The sequence below is a fragment of the Schistocerca americana genome, chromosome X (genome assembly GCF_021461395.2).
Source record: "Schistocerca americana isolate TAMUIC-IGC-003095 chromosome X, iqSchAmer2.1, whole genome shotgun sequence".
Lineage (NCBI taxonomy): Eukaryota > Metazoa > Arthropoda > Insecta > Orthoptera > Acrididae > Schistocerca > Schistocerca americana.
Genome location: NC_060130.1, coordinates 172,567,250 through 172,591,403, shown reverse-complemented (window position 1 = coordinate 172,591,403; position 24,154 = coordinate 172,567,250). Strand labels below are relative to the sequence as shown.

The 24,154-nt window shown below is 41.2% G+C and overlaps 1 protein-coding gene across 2 annotated transcripts in view; it reads right to left on the bottom strand.

Annotated features, from left to right (window-relative positions):
- The window catches only part of LOC124555465 (myotubularin-related protein 14), a 146,691-nt gene that overhangs the window by 23,135 nt on the left and 99,402 nt on the right, over nucleotides 1-24,154 (bottom strand). For both annotated transcript variants that reach the window (XM_047129387.1, XM_047129388.1), the window contains exons 8-9: nucleotides 12,548-12,652; nucleotides 2,290-2,376 (exon numbers count right to left, since the gene is read on the bottom strand). In XM_047129387.1, coding sequence (XP_046985343.1) covers nucleotides 2,290-2,376; nucleotides 12,548-12,652 — 192 coding nt within the window. The remainder of the gene's footprint in view (nucleotides 1-2,289; nucleotides 2,377-12,547; nucleotides 12,653-24,154) is intronic.

The window sequence follows — 24,154 nt, the reverse complement described above, 5'->3', positions numbered from 1 at the left end:
CTGCATTGTTTCAGTTCACACATTGGTACTTCATCTAAGCCTACTGGCTTTTTATTTTTTAGTTTTTGAACAGTTTTATTGACTTCACTCTCTGTGGTTGGAAGTAACATCATTGTATTAAGTGCAACGTTATTTACTGGTGTTGCATTCGTTTTGGGGAATTTTTTTTGTAACTTCTCTGCAATACTTGAAAAATGCTCGTTTACATAGTTTGCTAAGTGTTGTGGATCATTTATTACCTTTTCTCCCTCCCTTAGCAGTATGTTATTCTGTGTTTGTTTGCCTATCCACATTTACTTTTTTTTATAACATCCCAGACTGCTTTGCTTTTATTCTCTGCATTATATATTATTTTGTCATTAAATGACTTTTTTGCAACAATCAGCACCTTCCTATAGATCTTTTTGTATCTATGACAGAAATTTAAGAATTTTGGATCATTGCGAATCTTTTTCATGGAATTGAGGTGTTCAAGTGTTTGGGAGGACTTCTTAATACCTGCTGTTATCCATCTGTTTTTGTGAGATGTTGATACAGACACACATACCGGGTGATCAAAAAGTCAGTATAAATTTGAAACCTTAATAAACCATGGACTAATGTAGATAGAGAGGTAAAAATTGACACACATGCTTAGAATGACATGGGGTTGTATTGAGGGGGGGGGGGGGGGGGGGGGGGAAGAGGTATTGCTAGATGCGTGAAAGATCTCTTGCGCGTGTCGTTTGGTGATGATCGTGTGCTCAGCTGCCACTTTCGTCATGCTTGGCCTCCCAGGTCCCCAGACCTCAGTCCGTGTGATTATTCGCTTTGGGATTACCTGAAATCGCAAGTGTATCGTGATTGACTGACATCTCTAGGGATGCTGAAAGACAACATCCGACGCCAATGCCTCACCATAACTCCGGACATGCTTTACAGTGCTGTTCACAACATTATGCCTCGACTACAGCTATTGCTGAGGAACGATGGTGGACATATTGAGCATTTTCTGTAAAGAACATCATCTTTGCTTTGTCTTACTTTGCTATGCTAATTATTACTATTCTGATCAGATGAAGCGCCATCTCTCGGACATTTTTTGAACTTTTGTATTTTTTTTTTGGTTCTAATAAAACCTCATGTCATTCCAAGCATGTGTGTCAATTTGTACCTCTCTATCTACATTATTCCGTGATTTATTCAGTTTTCAAATTTGTACTGACTTTTTGATCACCCTGTACTTCTGGAAATGCCTTTTCAAAGCTCACTACTACTACTACTACTACTACTACTACTACTACTACTAATTTGCAAATTATTGCAATGACTGCATCATCTGAAAACAAAACAAACTTGGCATAAAAGTTATTGACGGAAGTTCATCAATATATGCAAGAAAAAGTAAGGGCCCTCCGATGGAAATTTTTGGGATACCACATGTAATTAATTCCCAGTTCAACAAAGACTGATAGCTTAACACAGGACTCTTTCCTACTGACACTTTGTTCCAAGACAACGTTTCAGCTCATTCTGCACAAAGCACGGTCTCACACATGCAGCTCCTTTGGAGTCTCAAATTTTACCTCATCTCCCACATTTTCCTAGCATGGCACCCAGTGATTTCATCATCATACCTGAGATGCACAAATCATTTTGAGGTAGGCATTTCCAGAATGATGACCAAGTATTTTCCAGATGCAACATTTCTCAAAACAGTCAATATACAGAATTCTAAAGGTAGGGTCTTTAACTTTTTGCCCAATATACTTGTATGTTCTTGAAGTCGAGTAGTTCACAAACTCAAAATATACATAAAAAGTGTGAAGAATAATACTGCAAGCAAGGACCAAAAACTAACTGAAGACTATTTCCACACTATAACACCAAAGAAACAACCCCTGATAACACAGTATTTTCATGAAAGGAATGGTTAGCACACCTTGTCGCACTGTTCATTGCAACTTGTCTACTGTATGCTACGGTATATTTATTACTATTTGAATTATTTGCTACAGTTGTTCCACGCATGCATATATAACTATATTCAGTCACTTATGAATACAAAAGGTTTGAAAACTGACGCAAGTTCAAAACCAGTCACTATTAATAAATAAAGGAGACTTCTTAATGCAACTTGCAATGGTATTCCAACCATTTCTTTCATTGAAGATACAGTTGTGGATCCAATTCACCCCCCTGAATGCTGGAGATTGGTAAACTATGCTTTTTTACATTTTATTTATAGAGCCATTCTGAATTTGTATGATTTTTTAAAAATATATAGCATTAAACAGTTCAAACACTTACAGTGAAGTATCAGAAGACACACTGACAGAGAAACAATCATCATCAATAATAGTTGTACTGGAATCAGCAGATGTCGTTTCTTCATACCTAAACAGAAACACAAAAATTTCATGAGATTTAGGTCAACAGTTTATGAACAACTTTTTTTTTTTTAATGTCACAATATACGAGTATGTGGCTAATGTAAGTATGTACATACGGTCTAAGAAAAGATTTTTTTCACACAGTTGCATTTATTTTCCTTTTCAAATGTAATGTCTATTATACATAATGGATCTCTTTTTACATAACAATTATTGTTTAGTTGTTTTTCCCCCATCTAACGTGAACTGAAATTTATGAGAGTGGTGCACTACACACATTTTTCTCTTTTCAACAAAGCATCTTCAGTGATGGTGTGCTGCGTATTTTTCTTTTCTTTTATTTTATTTTCGCATGTATAATACATAATAGAAAATAAAAAAAGACAGGACCCAGATAAGTTAAGAGAAACAAAGGTTGTTGAGAGTTTTCAAATGAAGCAAGCAAAATGGAATACAGAACTAAAAAAACTTTAAGACAATATTATGAAAATGGAAGAGGAAGTATATGAAGATGAGGTACGAGGTATGATACTGCGAGAAGAATTTGACATAGCACTGAAAGATCTAAGTTGCAAACAAGGCACCTGGAATAGATGGCATTACTTGAGGAAACCAACTGTGACAAATCTATTTCACATGGAGTGCAATACATACCAGACTGCAGTCTTTGAGGAAAATGAAATAATTTTAATTCCAAAGAAAGCTTAATCAGTCACTACTGAATGCTAACTAAAATTATTTGTAGAAGATTGCAAAAACTGGTAGAATCCAACCTTGGAGAAGATCAGTTTGGGTTCTAGAGCAATGCAGAATCATGTGAAGCAATATTGGCCCTGCAAGTTATCTTAGAAGATAGGTAGAGGAAAGACAGGCCTACATTTACAAAATTTGTAAATTTAGAGAAATCTTTTGTGAATGTTGACTCAAAAACACAGGGAGTGATAGGCATTCTACAACTTGTACAGAATGCAGAATGTGAAGACAGGAAGGGGGGGGGGGGGCAATAGTTGAGAAAGGAGTGAGTCAGGGTTCTGGCAGGTACAATGAATATCTCTACACTGAGCAAGCAGTAAAGGAAATGAAGGAGAAATTCGGGAAGTTGTAGTTTGCAGGTGACACTGTAATTCTGTCAGAGACAGCAAAGGCCTTTAACATCAGTTGAGCAGAATGTAGATTCTCTTCATAAGATGTAATGACATGAATATCAACAAGAGTGAATTAAGGGTAATGGATGTAGTGTGATTAAATCAAGCAATTCTGAGCGAATTAGAAGAAGCAGTTGTCAATTATACATTAAAAGTAGCAGCTAGGCATTACTATTAGGGCAAAAATAATAAATTTTGATGGCTTAATGTAGATAAGATATCAAATTCAGATTGGCAATAGCAAGGAAACATTTTTGAGGGAGAGAAAGTGGCTAACATCCATTATAAATTTAAGTGTTGGGGAGTATTTTCTGAAGGTATTTGTATGGAATGTAACCTTGTACGGAAGTGAAATGTGGACAGCAGACAGTTCAGACAAGAAAAGAAAACAAGCTTTTGAAATATGCTACAGAAGAATGCCGAAGATTAGCTGGGGAGATCAGATAACTAATGAAGAGATAATGAATCTAACTGAGAAAGAAATTTATGGTGAAACTTCGCTAAAATACGAGATCAGTTGATAGGACACATCCTGAGGCATCAAGGAATTTTCAGTTTGGTAATGGAGGAAGTGTGAGGGGTATAAATTTTACAGGGAGACCAAGTCTTGACTACAGTAAGCAAGTTCAAATGGATGCACGTTGCAGTAGTTATTTAGCAACGAATAAGGTTTCAAAGTATAACTAACGTGTAGAGTCTCGTTAAACCAGTCTCTGGACTGTAACCCACAACATCATATGTGTCACATTTTGATTCTTATACTAGGGTTGGAACTTTAGTAGTGGCAACTATTTATTTACAGCTCATACAAAATAGATACATGTTTCAAAGTTTTACTGACCTTCAAAGTAGTCCTCAGCATTGTGTATAACCCACTGCCAGTCGTAGGATACTCTTAGTAGTGCCAGCTTGCACTGTACGTGATTGAGCATTGTCCTGCAAAATGATGGTCAGAGTCTGCAGAAAGTGTCATTACTTCTGCCTCTAAGCTGGTCGTAGGATGTGTTCCAAAAACGAACAGCATAGAGACAGAAGTGATGACACTTTCTGCAGGACTTTAACATCATTTTGCAGGACAATGCTCAAGCATGTAAAGTGCAAGTTGTTACTGATTTGTATGACTGATGGGGCTGCTAAGTGCTATACCACCTACTGCACTCCCCTGACTTAAGCCCTCGTGAGTTCAACTATATTTCTAAACTGAAGGCAACACTTTACGGCATTCGCTTCAGAACTGCTACAAATTCGTCAGGCAATAGACCGCGCCACTCGAACTGTCACTGCTAAGAGTATTCTACGACTTCCACATCACTGGCAATGGGTTGTACACAATGCTGGTGACTACTTGGAATGTCAGTAAAACTTTGAAACACTTATCTATTTTGTACGAGCTGTAAATAAATAGTTGCCATTATTAAAGTTCCAATCCTCGTGTAACTAAAAACATTTTTTTTTTGAAATGCGAATTAAGAAAACAGAGAAAAATGCTGACATTCCAGGCGAGGCAGTCTTCACTTACAGGACAGAGGCCATGTTATATGGGGGCAAGGTCAAGTTTATAGGGAAATTAAAAATATCTTTGGTACAACTTCAGCTGGTCAGCCTGCATTCCTCATTAATATCTTGGATTGGTGGTGTGATGAAACACCAAATTATTGTATCTCCATTTCTGAGATACTATTCACACATCAGAAAAAGTTGGAACTTAAAGACAATGGTACTGCACATACAGTGATTTTATGAGAACCAATTCTGACACTGCATTTAAGGAAATGAAGGAAACAGTAACCACACACTTCTCAACAGCCTGTGACCACTGGACTGTGACATCTTCACTTACATCTTCAAACAATCACACTTAGTTTTGGAACTTAGTTGGGACACTGCAGTAATAAAGCCAGGTTTAAATGCCTATAACGATGATGTTTAAATAACAAGACTCATTACTTTTGAATATGGAGAGCACATCTTTGCATCATAGGACATAACGCGCCATTTGCTCCTCTAGCAAGGGGAAAGGAGTGTGTAGTCTCAGTCTCTCTCCCCCCCCTCTCTCCCCCCCCCCTCCCTCCCCCCCCCTCTCTCTCTCTCTCCCCCCCCCCCCCCCCCCCCAGTTTTTCTGTATTGGAGCTATATTTATGCAATGGCATATGGACAAGGTCAACTTAACCGTTGAATGCCTTTAAGACTGAGGTTATTCCTCTGAAACATACTAACTATGGTAGAATGATGTAGATGGGGGAAATACACTATGTGATCAAAAGTATCTGGACACCCCCAAAACCATACATTTTTCATATTAGGTGCACTGTGCTGCCACCTACTGCCAGGTACTCCATATCAGCAACCTCAGTAGTCATTAGACATTGTGAGAGAGCAGAATGGGGCACTCCGTGGAACTCCAAACGTGATCAGGTGATTGGGTGTCACTTGTGTCATTCGTCTGTACGCAAGATTTCCACACTCCTAAACATCCCTAGGTCCACTGTTTCCAATGTGATAGTGAAGTGGAAATGTGAGGGGCCACGTACAGCACAAAAGTGTGCAGGCTGACCTCGTCTGTTGACTGATAAAGACTGCCGACAGTTGAAGAGGGTCGTAATGTGTAATAGGCAGACATCTATCCAGATCCTCTCACAGGAATTCCAAACTGCAACAGGATCCACTACAAGTACTATGACAGTTAGGCAGGAGGTGGGAAAAGTTGGATTTCATGGTTGAGCGGCTGCTCATAAGCCACACATCACGCCAGTAAATGCCAAACGACACCTGGCTTGATGCAAGGAGCGTAAACATTGGATGGTTAAACAGTGGAAAATGTTGTGTAGAGTGAAGAATCATGGTATACAATGTGGCGATCCGATGGCAGGGTGTGGGTATGGCGAATGCCCACAGTGAACATCAGCTGCCAGCGTGTGTAGTGTCAACAGTAAAATTCAGAGGCAGTGATGTTATGGTGTGGTGTGGTCATGTTTTTCATGGAGGGGTTTGCACTCCTTTTTGTTTTGCGTTTCACTATCGCAGCACAGGCCTACCTGGATGTTTTAAGCACCTTCTTGCTTCCCACTGATGAAGAGCAATTTGGGGATGGCAACTGCATCCATCAACACAATCGAGCACCTGCTCATAATGCACAGCCTGTAGCGGAGTGGTTACATGACAATAACATCTCTGTAATGGACTGGCCTGCACAGAGTCCTGACCTGAATCCTACAGAACACCTTTGGGATGTTTCGGAATGCCGACTTCGTGCCAGGCCTCACCAACTGACATCGATGCCTCTCCTCAGTGCAGCACTCTGTGAAGAATGGGTTGTCATTCCCCAAGAAACCTTCCAGCACCTGATTGAACGTATGACTGTGAGAGTGGAAGCTGTCATCAAGGCTAAGGGTGGGCCAACACGATATTGAATTCCAGCATTACCGATGGAGGGCACCACGAACTTTTAAGTCACTTTCAGCCAGGTGTCCGGATAGTTTTTGTCACAGTTTCTTTTTCCCCGTCTTCAGAGTTTACACGAAATTAAATACTACAAGGCAAATTACAACTGTGTATCAGATGGAAACTTTAATATCAGTTACTAACTTTCTAACCAATGCATTTCCTTTTAAAATATCAGTGCCGTCCTAGAAGATTCACTAGTAACTCCAGTTGCCACACGTCACTTGGTCCAGATTTCAGAGGAGATTCCGAACATGAAATGAGACTAGTGCTCGCTTTTGCTAGATGTTCTTATCCAATAGCAGGGTGGGTCCTCTGAGAATTTTGGGACATAGGGAAATAATCAGTTTCAAATTGAAATCCTTGGGGCATGTGGAGATAGCTTACTTGGACGGTCCCCATCTGGAAAAGACAGGCAACTAGGTTTGACACATACTTAGGTTGTCACAAATGTTTTACCCACACAGTAGTCAAAACATTGCAAACATTTCCTTGAAGCACTGAATAACAGTTGATTTCCAATAAAAGGTGCACCGTAACATGCATTATCATTCTTCTTTCTTTCACTGTGAGATAGTTTGACATACTGATTAATCACTAATGTATTAGGTTGGTTCATAAATTCGTAGTGTTTTTCATAAGTCTTATAAACACAACAGACACACATAACAGAGACTTTAGTCATCAATAATAGTGTCCCCTTTGCCAATTACAACAGTCTGCCAATACTGAAGTAACTTTTGATTCTGTGACTGTAGAAATCAGGTGGTTCCGAGATGAAGAACTCATTGAGCCATGTTCAGAGCACATTTTTATCTGGAAAGAAAGTTCCTTGATGGTTGTCTGATAGAGAGAGGAAAAGCTGAAAATCAGAAGGCACAAGATCAGGTGAAGAAGGTGAGCGCGGAATGATTTCGCATATATTGTAAAAATACATCTACATAAACTCATGAAAAGTTGTTTTTGAGTGTTTCAGAGAATGATAAGATGTGTAAAATGTGGTTGCACTGCAATGGCAAATTGACAGCATATCAAAACACAAGTTCACTAACTTAGGTTGCTGGTCTGAATCAAAGCTGAAAGAACATTTTAACTCATTTGTAAAATGAGTAAACAGTCCTCTCATATGAAAACAAAATCACAATCACAAAACTTCACCACACCGATCAGAAACAGAATAATATTGAGTTTTCGTTGCTGCTTTCATGCACTTACTTTTGCAATCATTGTTCACAAACATCGCGTTCAAAAAGATGTTTTCTAGTTAATGTGACCACACACTTTTTAATATATTAGAAACTACCTTTTTAACGTTGCACTGTCTAATTAGGACCCTTATTATTGTTTCAACTTTTCCAGTTTCATCATCTTACATGAAGTAAGTCTGCTTCAGACGCTAACGTTAGTTTACACTCACAAACATCACAGCCCTTACATTTGCGTCACCCTGAATGTTGCGCAAGCTTCGTATCTCACTGTATAACCTCATCGGACCTACACCTCGTTGTATTGTGAACACATGTTTACATTTTCACTAATAGCAATGTCTTATAAAAAAGTGAATTGTTTGTTCACAAAGTAAATGCATTTATCCTCTGTCGCCTGTTTCTCACACTTAGTCTAACGTGAAGCTATGAATAATACATACCACAATCGACAAAACTGCTAAAATCAATTCTTGCTAACACTACTTTTGTATTTTGTGTAAAACTTTTAAAAAATATTTGACCATACAGGATTCGAACTTGGGACCTCTTGCCCTACAGTTGAATGCACTGTCCGTTGTGCCATGGAACACCTAATTGATGCACTATCTCTGCCGAATGGCTTCTGCATAGGCAACGAGCACCAAGTTTTACTAAGAATAATTTGTGCTTTTGATCCTAGCTCATGACTAATAGTTGACAATCTAGTTATAATATACAGACCCATTTCAAAAGTTCTACAATTCCTTAGTTTTGAGTGAGTTTAATGATGTTGCAGGAAGCAGGGAAAAGAATGTCCATCGTTGTACATATCCCTGCTCTAAATGGGTGGAAGCATAAATGCATCAACTTTTGCAAGACTTCCACTATCAGCATTCACAAAAATCCTTTCTATTGTTACTTATAAGTTGTAATTGTTTTTTCCATCACTAAACAGCTAAACTGTTTGCAGTAAAAGTACATAAAAACCTTGTAACTTCAGCTAACGCTTTGAAGTCTTTGTCATAATCTCTTATAGTACTACATCAGTAAAAGACAAAGTGTTGGGACACCTATTTAGTGGAGATGGAATGTATCTTAATCTGGGGAAAAATAAGTCATAACAGAGATTCCTATTTCCAAACTGATTTGTGAGAGGAACAGCTTTCTTTGGAACCGGATTCTGTGACAGGCTCTTCATATACCAAGGCATGACCACTAGAATTATTGCAGAAAAACTTCACATTTTTCAAAAAGCAAAAAGGATCCTTTGAGACACTGTATTACACTGATACTAGAAGTTACAGGATTAACACAATTATAGTACAAATTCAGGAAAATGCTAGAAAAGTAACTGTATATGTACCCAAGGAACTCCCCCAAATCTCACGACACCACTCAATGGCCAAGAAAGAGTACCTTGTAGTCGTTTGGAAAATTAGTAAGTTACAATCCCATTTATCTGACAAATTGTTCAACATTTTTAAAGGATCACCACTGTTTCTGTCGACTAAGAAGCCTGAAGGATCCATAAGGACACTTGCACGATTGGCTCTACGACTTATGGAATGTGATGTCACAATGGCCTACAAAAACAGCCATAAATACAAGGCTGCTGATTTTTTATTTTATAGATCTCTTAAAGGAATGCCTTGGAATGGTTGATACTGCAATCACTGCTGCATAAACAGATTCCAGTAGCAAAGAAATGCAATACCCAAAACTGTTGAAGACAGTGCAGGTCTTAGAAATGGAAAATGCCACTGAAGGAGAATTCTGATTAATACCATAGAAGGAATAATGATTCAATGTGTAAGGAATGGATACTTGTCATCCATGGTCAGCCACAACTAACCATCCTGTGGTTTTTTCCCACCACACTACAACATTTGTTCGGCTGCGATTCCTGAAGAATCTTATTACAATAATCTGCAGGTATCATTGACCAAATTTCTATGGATCCATCAGGCAGAACATAAGCCAATGGAGGGTTTACCAGGGAGAAAATCATGTGTCTCAGGTACCCTGGAACACTAGAAACATCTGTAACTACAGTAGTTCTAGTCCACTAAATTATAATCATCTTCATGGAACATCAAATTGGAACTGAGTGTACCACTGTCTCCACAGCTGTAACAACTGCTGAATCTTTATACATCACCAAGTCCCTTGACGAAGACACGAATTTGAAGCTCAGAGCACCACGTAACAGTTATATCCAACCATGGGAAAGTTTTTCAGTCCATATGATCAGAGGTATTTTTTTATTACAACATTTGCCACATACATCGTTTGAAAGCAGGTTTTAATGGGACATTGACAAGCATAGTCCCAAAGTATGATGATGTTGAGCAGAGACTGAAATATAATATTGCTCATGACAAATTTTTGTGGCTATCACATCTAAATATGACAACAATTTTGTCTTCTTGCTGAATGGCCGAGAGACCAAAATGCAGTGGGTACCCCAACCCTATTTCAACGTGATGATAGAATAACAACACGACATGGCTCATCACTAAAACAAAAAAAAAGCAAAACCATTGGCTTTTATAAGGACCTAGGATGCAAACAAAGAGAAAGAAAGGAAGACTTTGGGTAATACACTATCAACAATGAGATCATTACAGATGATACAGCATTAAAATAAAAGGCATTATAATTCCAAACACGAATCTGATAATGTCATGCCAATATTTTTTTGCCTATGAGGAAACTCATGTTATCAGAAAAATTAATAAACTGGTGACACACATGAAATAAAAGAATATGATCCTACATTAAGATGACGAAAACACAGGAATCTCATCTATGTTCTTTTCCTGACACAATGTTACTGTTTTGAGGAACTGATCACGACCACTTTGTCTCATCTAGAAGGTGCTATCTGAGATCAAATCTGGAATGTGAAGACAAATGAGCACTGCTGATATAAAACCTTCGATGAGATTCAGATCCATGGTGTTGTAATTAGCATTGAAGAGATCTTTAATTTTCTCAGGAGGTGGCGCAATATTGCAGCCTACATTTTGCTCAGCGCATTGCGGCAATTACTCACAACTGTCACAAAGGATCCAAGTGAGACTCACTCTTTGATAATACTTTTAATTCAACATTTGTGGATTCAGCACAAATCTATAACCAAACTGGATTATTCTAGAAACTTTGTATCAATTACTTTTATATAAATTTTGTGTATCTTTGAACTACGAGGGCTATCCACAAAGTACATTACATTTTCGTTTGTGTCCATTAGGGGCGATGCTAGCGCGGCCATCTTGGTATCATGGCATTCCGCCGCTCAGTCGGCACCCTGCCATGCTAGTGAGAGGTTTGTGCTGTACTCCGTTGACTTACTGTGACAGTTTGAAATGTGAGCATTAATTGAAAATGCCGCGAAGTGTGAAGTGCGTGCTGTTGTAAGGTTTCTGCCCGCAAAAAACTACACCGATAGAAATCTATCGGCAGCTTTGTGAAGTGTATGGGGACATCATCACTGAAGGTGGAGTGCGTCAATGGGTCATAAAATTTAAAAATGGCCGAACTAATGTTCACGACGAAGAGCGAGGTGGAAGACCCAGCATAGTGACTGCCGCACTTGTCGAAAAAGTCGATGCCGCGGTCCTTGAAAACGGTAATTTCACAATAACAGAACTCTCTATGAGTTTTCCACAAATTTCACGAAGTTTGTTGCACGAAATCATTACCGAAAAGTTTAGTTACCACAAGTTTTGTGCAAGATGGATACCAAAAATCTTGACAGAGATTCACAAAAATCAGTGAATGGCTGCAGTGTTAACGTTTTTGGAAGTTTACGAGAAAGATGGCGACTCATTACTCGATCGCAATGTTACTGGTGACGAAACATGGGTTAAGCAGGTGAACTGCGAGACAAAATTGCAGTCAATGCAGTGGGGGCACACAAATTCCCCCCAAAAACCCAAGAAACGTATGCAGACAATGTCGGCAAGGAAGGTGATGGTGACTGTCTTTTGGGAAAAAAAAGGTGTGATTTTTGTGGATTTCCAGGAAAGAGGCACTACAATAAACTCTTAAAGGTATTGCCAAACTCTGCACAATCTCAGAAGAGCAATACAAAACAAGCGCAGGGGAAAGTTGGGCTCAAAGATCTTGCTGATTCAAGACAACACCTGGGCCCAGACGCCAAATGCCGCCCCCCCCCCCCCCCCCCCCACACACACACACACACTTAGTATTTAAGCCAATAGCCGTTTTTAAAAATTGTTCATAAAAATCCTGAGCTTAATATTTAAGCCAATAGGCATTTTTAAAAATTGTTCATTCCACACTACTTATTCCAAAGTTTAATCGTGTACATAAATGATAATATTTTGAACAATTTATTCATGATGAGTAATGTTCTTTTAAGGACAGTCTTGCTTACAATGGTGGTTGGTTGCCTGTTTGTGGTGCCGCCAGAAGAGATGAAGTATCAACTGTGGATGTTGCCGATCCACGCAGACTTCCTGTGCCAGAAATGAGTTGCCAACTGTAACACACACAACAAAAATTTCACTTGATACAGCACATATGCATTTAATTACACAATACTCCACAACACAATCGAGCACATTAACCACAAGGTGGTGGAGGCAAGGTGGGGGGGGGGGGAGACAGAGGGGACGGGGCAAGGGGGGGCAGGGGGGCAGAGGGGACGAGGCGGGCATGGGGGGACACAAGAGGGGACGAGGCGGGCATGGGGGGACACAAGAGGGGACGAGGCGGGCATGGGGGGACACAGAGGGGACGAGGCAGGCATGGGGGGGACACAGAGGGGACGAGGCAGGCATGGGGGGGACACAGAGGGGACGAGGCAGGCATGGCGGGGACACAGAGAGGGGACGAGGCAGGCATGGCGGGGACACACAGAGGGGACGAGGCAGGCATGGCGGGGACACACAGAGGGGACGAGGCAGGCATGGCGGGGACACACAGAGGGGACGAGGCAGGCATGGCGGGGACACACAGAGGGGACGAGGCAGGCATGGCGGGGACACACAGAGGGGACGAGGCAGGCATGGCGGGGACACACAGAGGGGACGAGGCAGGCATGGCGGGGACACACAGAGGGGACGAGGCAGGCATGGCGGGGACACACAGAGGGGACGAGGCATGGCGGGGACACACAGAGGGGACGAGGCATGGCGGGGACACACAGAGGGGACGAGGCATGGCGGGGACACACAGAGGGGACGAGGCATGGCGGGGACACACAGAGGGGACGAGGCATGGCGGGGACACACAGAGGGGACGAGGCATGGCGGGGACACACAGAGGGGACGAGGCATGGCGGGGACACACAGAGGGGACGAGGCATGGCGGGGACACACAGAGGGGACGAGGCATGGCGGGGACACACAGAGGGGACGAGGCATGGCGGGGACACACAGAGGGGACGAGGCATGGCGGGGACACACAGAGGGGACGAGGCATGGCGGGGACACACAGAGGGGACGAGGCATGGCGGGGACACACAGAGGGGACGAGGCATGGCGGGGACACACAGAGGGGACGAGGCATGGCGGGGACACACAGAGGGGACGAGGCATGGCGGGGACACACAGAGGGGACGAGGCATGGCGGGGACACACAGAGGGGACGAGGCATGGCGGGGACACACAGAGGGGACGAGGCATGGCGGGGACACACAGAGGGGACGAGGCATGGCGGGGACACACAGAGGGGACGAGGCATGGCGGGGACACACAGAGGGGACGAGGCATGGCGGGGACACACAGAGGGGACGAGGCATGGCGGGGACACACAGAGGGGACGAGGCATGGCGGGGACACACAGAGGGGACGAGGCATGGGGGGGACACACAGAGGGGACGAGGCATGGGGGGGACACACAGAGGGGACGAGGCATGGGGGGGACACACAGAGGGGACGAGGCATGGGGGGGACACACAGAGGGGACGAGGCATGGGGGGGACACACAGAGGGGACGAGGCATGGGGGGGACACACAGAGGGGACGAGGCATGGGGGGGACACACAGAGGGGACGAGGCATGGGGGGGACACACAGAGGGGACGAGGCATGGGGGGGACACACAGAGGGGACGAGGCATGGGGGGGACACACAGAGGGGACGAGGCATGGGGGGGACACACAGAGGGGACGAGGCATGGGGGGGACACACAGAGGGGACGAGGCATGGGGGGGACACACAGAGGGGACGAGGCATGGGGGGGACACACAGAGGGGACGAGGCATGGGGGGGGACACACAGAGGGGACGAGGCATGGGGGGGACACACAGAGGGGACGAGGCATGGGGGGGACACACAGAGGGGACGAGGCATGGGGGGGACACACAGAGGGGACGAGGCATGGGGGGGAGACACAGAGGGGACGAGGCATGGGGGGGGGACACAGAGGGGACGAGGCATGGGGGGGACACAGAGGGGACGAGGCATGGGGGGGACACAGAGGGCACGAGGCATGGGGGGGACACAGAGGGGACGAGGCATGGGGGGGACACAGAGGGGACGAGGCATGGGGGGGACACAGAGGGGACGAGGCATGGGGGGGACACAGAGGGGACGAGGCATGGGGGGGACACAGAGGGGACGAGGCATGGGGGGGACACAGAGGGGACGAGGCATGGGGGGGACACAGAGGGGACGAGGCATGGGGGGACAGAGGGGACGAGGCATGGGGGGACAGAGGGGACGAGGCATGGGGGAGATTGGGTTGATTTGGAGGCAGAGACCAAACAGCAAAGTCATCTGTCTGGGGGGGGGGGCTAGACAGAGGGGGGGGGGCGAGACAGAGGGAGCGAGGCGGGAGGGGGGAGAGACAGAGGGGATGAGGTGGTGGAGGACACAGAGGGGACGAGGTGGTGGAGAACACAGAGGGGACGAGGTGGTGGAGAGACAGAAGGCTGGAGATGCTGGAAAAAGGGATGGAGAAGCTGATAGGCAGCGATAGAGAGGGCAGGAGCATATGGACCAAGGGGATGGGATTTGGAGGAGGTGAACAGAGAAAGGGGTTGAAAGAGATGGACAGAGAGAGAGGTGGAGGAGACTGGAATAAAAACAAAATATACCCAGGCAATGCTGGGTACTCTGCAGTCTGATACATTTTGGGAGGATGTGGCTGTGAAGTGAGTTTTCCTCTCTCTTGCTGTCAAATATATATATATGAAGTGTCTCCTGTGAAATCCCCGGGGAGGATCCAGGTGGCTCTGTAAGACTGAAAGTTACAAGGGGTGGAGATATTTCTTGCAAATAATTTTTCATTTTGGTTGGATGTCCTTTGTTTATAGCAGATGGTATATTTGGTTTTGAAAATGTTGAGGTACGAGGTGTGTGGGAGTGATGGATGTGATAATTTGTGATCACATCGACTAGATGCATACATTCTCATTTTTTTATTGCCTTACTGCACAACAGGCTGTCTGTCTGTTATATTATTGCATTTTCTTTTCCTAGGACAGTGTGCCATACAATTTACACACAAAGGCAATTGTTCACAAAGATGACCTTCAGGAAGTCATCTTCTAATAGCTCCTCTTCTCCAAATTTATCTTGTATTTGCTACATGAAAAATAACAGTTTTGTCATTGTACAAGTACATATATCTATTCTAGTACACATCAAGTATTTAATAAATTGTTTCATTTCCAGATTTATGGTTTGTCCTTCTTAACATGAGGTAGCCTGTGTAGGAAAGTAGCTGTATTTTAATTGTATGCACTGAGCTGTCTATACCTATCTGCTGGGAAAGCCAGAGCAGTAGGGCCTTTATGCTGGTTGTGTTTGACGTGTTCCATCTGCAAAACGTCTGTCCTGATGCTATCTACTCCAATCAAGGGCTCTCCCCAGAGTCGCCACCGAACCGTAATGAAGGTCATTTGGGACAATGGCCACTGCTGGGGGTCCTGGTGCCCCAAGATGATGTGCACCTCCTTCACATGTATGGCGAGCTAGAAGCTCAGCAATGAAAATGTGATCCCTATGTTTTCATGGGACTCTTTGAAGTGGGTACATAATGATCCCACGACATCAGGCTGGTTACAGTGCTGGCTTGTATGTACATATTCAAGTTTACACAGCTTTTGCGCACATAGGATCTTTTACGCAGTAGGCAGTTTGAGCTATTTAACATGTTCTTCTCTGATCTGACCATATTACTGGAAGATATTTAGAAACATGGTGGTCAAATCCAAAACGGGGCCAAAACTGTCTCCAACCACAAAAAACTGATGGAAAACAAATGTATAAAGATGTAAATGAAAGAAAACAGAGAGTATGAGAAGTAGGACAGTCAGAGAGAGGAGACTGCAGCACCAGAAAGGAAGCAGGTGCTGAAATAACCCTGTGCTTGCCATGTGCATACAAATGAGTTGTTAGCCCCCAGAGGGTAAAGGATAAACATAGAGAAAGAAACTGACCATAGATTTGCTGAAAGCATCATCTCAGTATTTGTATGAAGTGGATTAGGCACATACAGAAGCAGCTAAATCAGTATGGTTGAACGTATTCGAAATTTCCTCCTCCTTACAAGTTAACAGTCTTTCCATTGGAAAAATAAAGTTCGATTTCTAGTTGCATCTACAGTAATACTTCACAAACCACACACGGTGACTCAAGGAGGGTACTTCATATCAGCATCATTTTATTCTTTTACAATTTCTTCTTCAATACTTTACAGGAAAACAATATTCGTAAGTTTCTGTACATGCCTAAATACTGTTGCCACACGTTTCGCCTAGTGAAATTCCCTGATTTCCAGACAAGTTTTAGGATTTTTCCCTAACAAATTTTGAGATCTTAAGGATAAGTAAAGTCACAAGTTGACAAAAATGTAAGGACTTCTGTATTTCTTTCCCATGTCCGCAAAAATCTCAAGTATTAACATCAACATCTTTTGTAACAAACTGTTTTTAGGTGGAGAAAACAAGCCAAATGGTATGTGTTTCATTAGACCACTGTTGTTATTTTATTTCAATAAAACAAAACACATTTGGTGACAAAAATATGCATTTCATGGAGTTGCAAGGCAGATTTAAAATATCTTCACTGATTTCATAAATCACCTCAGAAAAAAGTAGGCCTCTTGAAAGACGTGTGTATGGCAGGGAAGAGTTGTGTAAACCAACACTATAGGTGACCAGCAATAAAATGTTGGTTCTACTCTATTCATTATTGTCGGTTATTAGCTACTGTTTTATGTTTAGTATTTTACACGTATTGTGAGATTTTTCTTTCAGGAAATATATGAGTACACAGTGCACAAACCGTCAACAACTGCCACAATTTTCTTCTTCTTATCATCCATACTTGCGGTAAGACAGTCGCAATTCCTGAAATCCATTGCCCATGGCCTCTGGCCTGCCGAGGAGCACCACAGTCCTGGGACCGTGGATAAACCACGAAAATCCACTGCATTATGCCACACACAAACAAACCCCGCCTGCGGGCAGATCGGTGAGACTAGATCCGGTGGGCAGGGCTTGTACATTAGTGGGAAATGATGGGATTCCACTGGAGATACCTGCAGAAATGGCCTGTGGTTTTGGTCTGTTGTGGAAATCCATTCATGCGGTCAGCTATTCATGTGTAAAAATGATCACTGAGCCACAGACAAGCACGTAGAAAAGACAATCGCACTCTCACAACTAAATTTTTGGCCATATCCTTTGCCGGAAAACGAGAGCACACACACACATTCACGCTATCACTCAGACACAACTCTTTCACACATGACCACCATCTCCAGCCACTCCATCAACAGCCTCTGAGAATCAAATATAAAGAAACCATTCCTCATGCCTCCCTGCCTCTTGTCGGCAGCTGCTAGGCTAGTGGCAAGAAGGGGTGGCAGCACTGACTGCAAGCTGAAGGGAGTGGTAGAAAGGGAAGAAGCAGTAACAATGAGGTAGTAGGAAGTGGCGCATATACTCAGCTGCGCCCAGCCAGCAACAGCATTTCAGTACACAAATCATTTCATCTACTGAGACAAAAATAAGATTTTTCCAGTGTTTTGTTCAAATTTCCCTGACACCTCTGAAATTCCCTGATATTTTCTGATTTCCAGAACTTGTGGCAAACCTGTACTAGAATAGTCATTTTTCATAATTTGAAGTTACATATATATAATATACTTGTGATAGCAGGTTGTCAAAAAATTTAAAAGCAGTTCTTCTAACAAAACACTGTTTTTCTGTACATTATTCCAGTTGTAATAATCACATAAACTTTATATAAATTGTACAACCCTTATTTAAATTCTTCCGGCATCATCAGTGTACAGTACTTGATATGGATTTATAACGGACAAATTTTCTCATGTGTTATATGTGTTTATGAGCCACACATCATTCTATTATTGTAATATTAGGATCATTTAACACAGGTATGAGACTGTAATTCATTGGAACAACAAGAATAGCACACAAAACTACTTGTACGAATACATTCAGTCCATTTAATGCATCTATGGTAGTTGCAACACGCTAAAATGAAATGATACATATAGCTGCTGTTCATGTAAAGATAATTCAAATATGTATAGCTGTTTTGGCTATGCCAGGGTTTTTTCAAGTTTCCTGAAAAATACCAGGTGAATGACCTTATTTTGCTGACACAACCACCTGACTGAATGATAGTAATAATAAATAAAATAATAATAAACTAAATCCATAAATACTACACTGTCATAGCAGGGGAAGAGGTGACACCCCAATGACTGAAATGAAGAAATTCATTTACCCCATTTGAAGTTCAAGTAAATTTTGAAAGCATGGTCAAAAACTATCAGGAAAGAACTATTCCAGGAAGTGTCCTGAAAATGGAATCCTCTGTCGGTTTAGACAATGCAACTGAGCCTATGGACTCTGCAAAGACTAAATCAGGATGCAAGAATGAGTCTGAACATTTAGAAAAACCCAACAAAATTCAGACCCAAAATGAAATACTTTCTTAGAATATTGAACACCAATTCCCTTTTAAAACTAGAAAAATAAAACTACCAAAAGCTTTAAATGAACAAAGACTTTATATTTTAGTATTAAGGGAAACACAATTCAGATGACAATACTATGGAAATACTATGGAATGTAAGAACTATCGCACCTTTCAGGGAGAAGTCACAAATGAGGTATTCCACATCAAGAAACAGCATTTGATGTCAATTTTAAAGTGATAGAATCTGTGAAATATTTTTATACTACATCAGAAAGACTTTTTCTTCCACCACTATGAGTTAGAAACAGGAACTAGAAACTTGTTTAATATTTTTGGGAAACCTCAGAAAATGAAGTATGCAAAATCCCAAATGAAAATTTCAAAATACTGCTAGGAGATTTTAACATCCAAATTGGAAAAGAGAAGGCCCTTTCCAAGATCGTTTGTGACTGACCATCACACAAAAGAACCAGCAGAAACTGTGAAAGATTAGTCAGTCTGAGCAAAGCTTTCAACTTAAAACTGATGTCCATATATTTAAAAAAAAAAAATCCAGAGAACACAAATAACTCTGAGATCATCAAATCCAAATTTACGATAGTTCCAAATTGATCCTGCTGCAATTTCAAGTACGAAAATTAAAGACATAATGAACATCAAGGTGAAGACAGGAGCAAACATTGGAACAGGCCATTATGTACCTACAATTAAAATAAAATTTATTCCAATGCCAGACCAGAAGCCACAGGAATAATATATTTAAGACTGATGCAGAGAAATTATGAACAAATTCAAGAACTTATAAACTGGTGATTAGAAAAGCATTAGCACCAAAATATAAGGTACAATCAAATGAAAACAAGACAGATGGAAAAAAGTAAGAAAACTATTTGTTATTTCACAAGTAATCAGCAGAAATGTTAATACATTTATCCCATTGTGAAATGAGACAGTCAATGTCTTCATAAAAAGTTGTTTGCAGCTGTCTGCAGAACGACGATGGAACCCAGGCACGCACCCCTGCATCTGAAGCAAATTGACAGCCACGAACGTCTTTCTTCAGGGCTCCAAGAAATATGTAAATAGCATGGGGAGGGATTGGGACTGTATGGAGGATGTGTAATGGCATCCCAGCGAAACTTCTACAGCATAGTCTATACAACGCTGGCAAATTGTGTCCAAGCATTATCTTACAACAGGATGACGCTATCAGTCAATATTCTTGGGCATTTGGACTTTATGGCATGCTTCAATTTTTGCAAAGTGTCCATTATTACTGTGGGTTATTTATGACGCATGTTACTGGAAATAAATGTACAGCAGGCAATTGTAGTCAAAGAAAAAAAGGTTATCATGACTTGCTTGGTATTCTTCATTATGATATCATTCTGTGTACTGCAGTGCTGTCAACAGTCTGTTGAACTTCTACTCCTCCGTCAAGTGCTGGGGAACCCACTGAGCACACATTATCCAGAATTTCAGATGCTCTGTCATGATGGCATGAGCGGTATCGTAACTGATGCTCAACATGAAGTGAATGTCTTCTGCCGTCCATCATCCATCATTTCTGATGGCAGCATCCACTGCAGCAATGACAGAAGTGAAACTGACATGATGAGCCTGTCCTGGCCAATTGCTGTCTTTCAATGACACCCCATGATCTTGAAAGCATTTAGCCCATGCACACATGTGACGTACTGTGTTTGCCACATACAAAAACATATGGACATCAATTTCATTTCCTGACAATCCTTCTGCAGTCATAAACAGCATTACCCCCATGCTTTTCCTCTTTCCTGGCCTCTGTAGCGAAGTTGGACACACATTCAACTCACTGACCTCAAGTGAAACATATCTAACAGACAAATGCCACACTGGTGAATGTTTGCACTGTTCCTTCTTGATTCCCTACAGTGGGCACTTCTATACAACACCTACCTGTGCTACCAATGTCTGCACCATGCTCGTAATATAGTCTGTCTCATTTTCATTAGACTGCCCTTATAATAGACACTGCCAAGGAAACAGCTCCACTGGAAAAGAACAAGAAACACAGACAGTGGAATCAAGATGTTGAAGACACTATAGAGGAAATATTGAGAGTGTGGAGAGATGGTTTTCTACAATGAAAGAAGCTGATTATATGGAATTTATAAACTAAATAAAGTGAATGGCAAAAAATTTTGGGTTCTGCTAAGAGAGATTTTGAAAAGTCTCTTCTACATGATATTGAAGGCAACTTCCAGAAAAACAACCCAAGAAATTTTTATACAACTTCCAAAACTAAATTAACAGAGTATCAACTGCCAAGCCAACATTTTAAAAGAGGAAACAGCGAACTAGTCATCAAGAATGAAGAAAACTGAATTATCAGCAGAGTACTTTAAAAAGCTCCTCAATTCTCAGGCACCAGTGACATCTTTTTAAAAAGTAGAATATGAAAATGTTTTTTCTTAATTCAAAACCACCAAATAAAACTAAAATTCAGATTATAATCAAAGAACTCAAAAATAACTACACTTCTGGATAGGATTCAACTGTCACAGGAATGTCAAAAAACTTCTGGAGGGAATTTGGATAACAGAGAAAAACCAAAAGAATAGAAATGCTTCATTTGTGTGGCCGTATTGTCCATAGTTGATTTACAATTCCTGAGTCCAGTTTTGTTCCATCATTACAGCTACAAGAAAACATGTTCCCCCCACCAGACGTGTTTTACTTTATTGAGGTAAAGCATCATCAGCGGACAGTAATTAAAGATATTTATAATTAGATTTATTTTTAAGATAAAAAACAGTTTGTTAACAATGTGTTGGTTTTTACTAATGGTGATTTCTGCTTGGTTTCTCGCCTACATCAGGAAATTCTGTCTGCTAGCACGTCTTTGGTATTTTTCTTCATTACACACTGATACATTTAGTCTAATTTTTCATCGCTCTGCAGAACTATGCACTTCTTACATTTTATACAGTACACTTTTTCGCACACCACTGTTTACTGTTTATTTTTATGCTTCTAAGTGTATATTGTGTTCTGTAGTATTGGCAACATAACATTGCCACTAGGATGTCTTTGACCTATACTTTTTTAGTTAAGTGTATGTGTGTTGTTCCATTTACTTATTTTGCTGTGTATTTATATACTATGTACAAGTAAGGAAGGAATAATGATGGAGATTTTCTTTATTAAGTTGGGGGAGGGAGAAGCAATAACGAGTGGGCATAAATGTATATTAGTGTGATGGAGAGTGAGTTGGAGGAAAAGGTGACGAGCAAGAAGTGATTGTTTCTCAATTATTTTATATAGTGTCTTGTTACACTATTTATTTTGTCATTGAGCAGCTGTTTATTTTGTGTTAATACTTTCTGTATGTGAAAATTTTCTTGGAAAGGGAGGAGGTGTCGGGCTTTACTGATTCTTATGATGTTCATATCTTTTTCAATAATGCTTGGTATGTGGTATTCTTGTTTTAGATGATTTGCAAATGCTGAATGGTTTGCACTATATTTCAATGCTCCAATGTGTTCTTTATATCTTGCGTTGAATATATAACACATTCAAATTTAAAAACAAATCAGTTTGTAAATATCTTTAATTACAGCCCACTGATGATGCTGGAAGTGAAGTGGAAGGAAAAAGAATCAAAACTATGCATTTTCTTGTAGTTGTAACGACAGAACGAAAATATCCTCAGGAATGGAAATGCACTGTCATACACCCTTTACACAAGAAATGAAATAAGACAGTTGTGAACAACAACTGTAGAGGAACTTCTTTGGTAGCTGTTACATGCATAATCCTATCCAATGTCCTTCAAAATTATTTGGAGTAGCAATTCAACCATCAGTTCGGTGAATACCAAAGGGATTTAGTTAGATATGGTCAATACTGTGTAGAACAGTTTGTGAATATGAAACTAATCATAAGGAGCTACTGTCCAAGAGGCAAAATTCTTGTCATCACCTTTACACTTATCAAGAAAGCCTATGATTCCATAGATAGGGAAACACTCTTCAATACACTAGAAGAATTTGGCACGGACAATGAAAACTTTGGCTTAATCACAGAAACACTGTGTCCCAAAGAAAATTTCATGGAGAAATTTTGGAACTGTTTGAAATAATAATTTGTGTAAGCAAGATGATGGCCTTCTCTCCCCAGAGATCTTCAATTGCATTTTGGAAAAGGTAATTAGGGAACTGTATCTTAGACATCAAGAGAAAAGGAATCCAAGAAATCAGACTGGGATGTAAAAACTCTAACATCAAACTCAGTAGCCTAGCCTCTGAAATGATTTAGCAATATTTTCCAAAACAATTAATACGAAAACTGAGCTAATTAACCTGTTGGAAGCGACACCAGAAAAGGCTGGATTACAAATTTCTTTTGAGAAGACTGAATTCATAACATACTTTAAAAATGCTCCAAAATTTCTAATCACAAGATAAGTAAGAATCAACAGAGAGAGGGTGACTGAGTGCGGCGGTGCAGTGGTTAGCTCAACTGACTTGCATTTGGGAGGATGACTGTTTAAATCCACATCCAACCAGCCTGATTTAGGTTTTCTGTGATTTTCTTACATCACTCCTTGCAAATGCTAGGCAGGCTCTTTTGAAAGAGCACAGAGAATTTCCTTCCCTACCCTTGAATCGTTCGAAGTTTATGCTCCATCTCTAATGACTTTTACAGCCATGGGACATTAAATCCCAATCTTCCACCTTCCTTCCTTCCGCAGCGTGAATAAATTTAAGTACTGAGGGGAAATAACATGGACAAATGGTATAAAGAAGCAAACAAAAATACAGCCCAGGAAATGAAAATGGTTTTCAGTTAACAAAAAAAAAAATACAATGAAAAATCACTTTCAGAAAAAAAACTTAACTGCAATGCTACAACACTATCATAAAGATCAAGTACCTTTCTGGAATGTTTAGTCCTCAACAGATAGGGAGAAACTGAGGAATTGGAGAAACAAGAAAGGAAGCTGCTACACAAAATACTCAGGCCACGAAAAGTTAAGAGTACATGGACAAGAAGTGGTAATGGAGAAATCTACATCCAAACTAAAAAACTATCTAA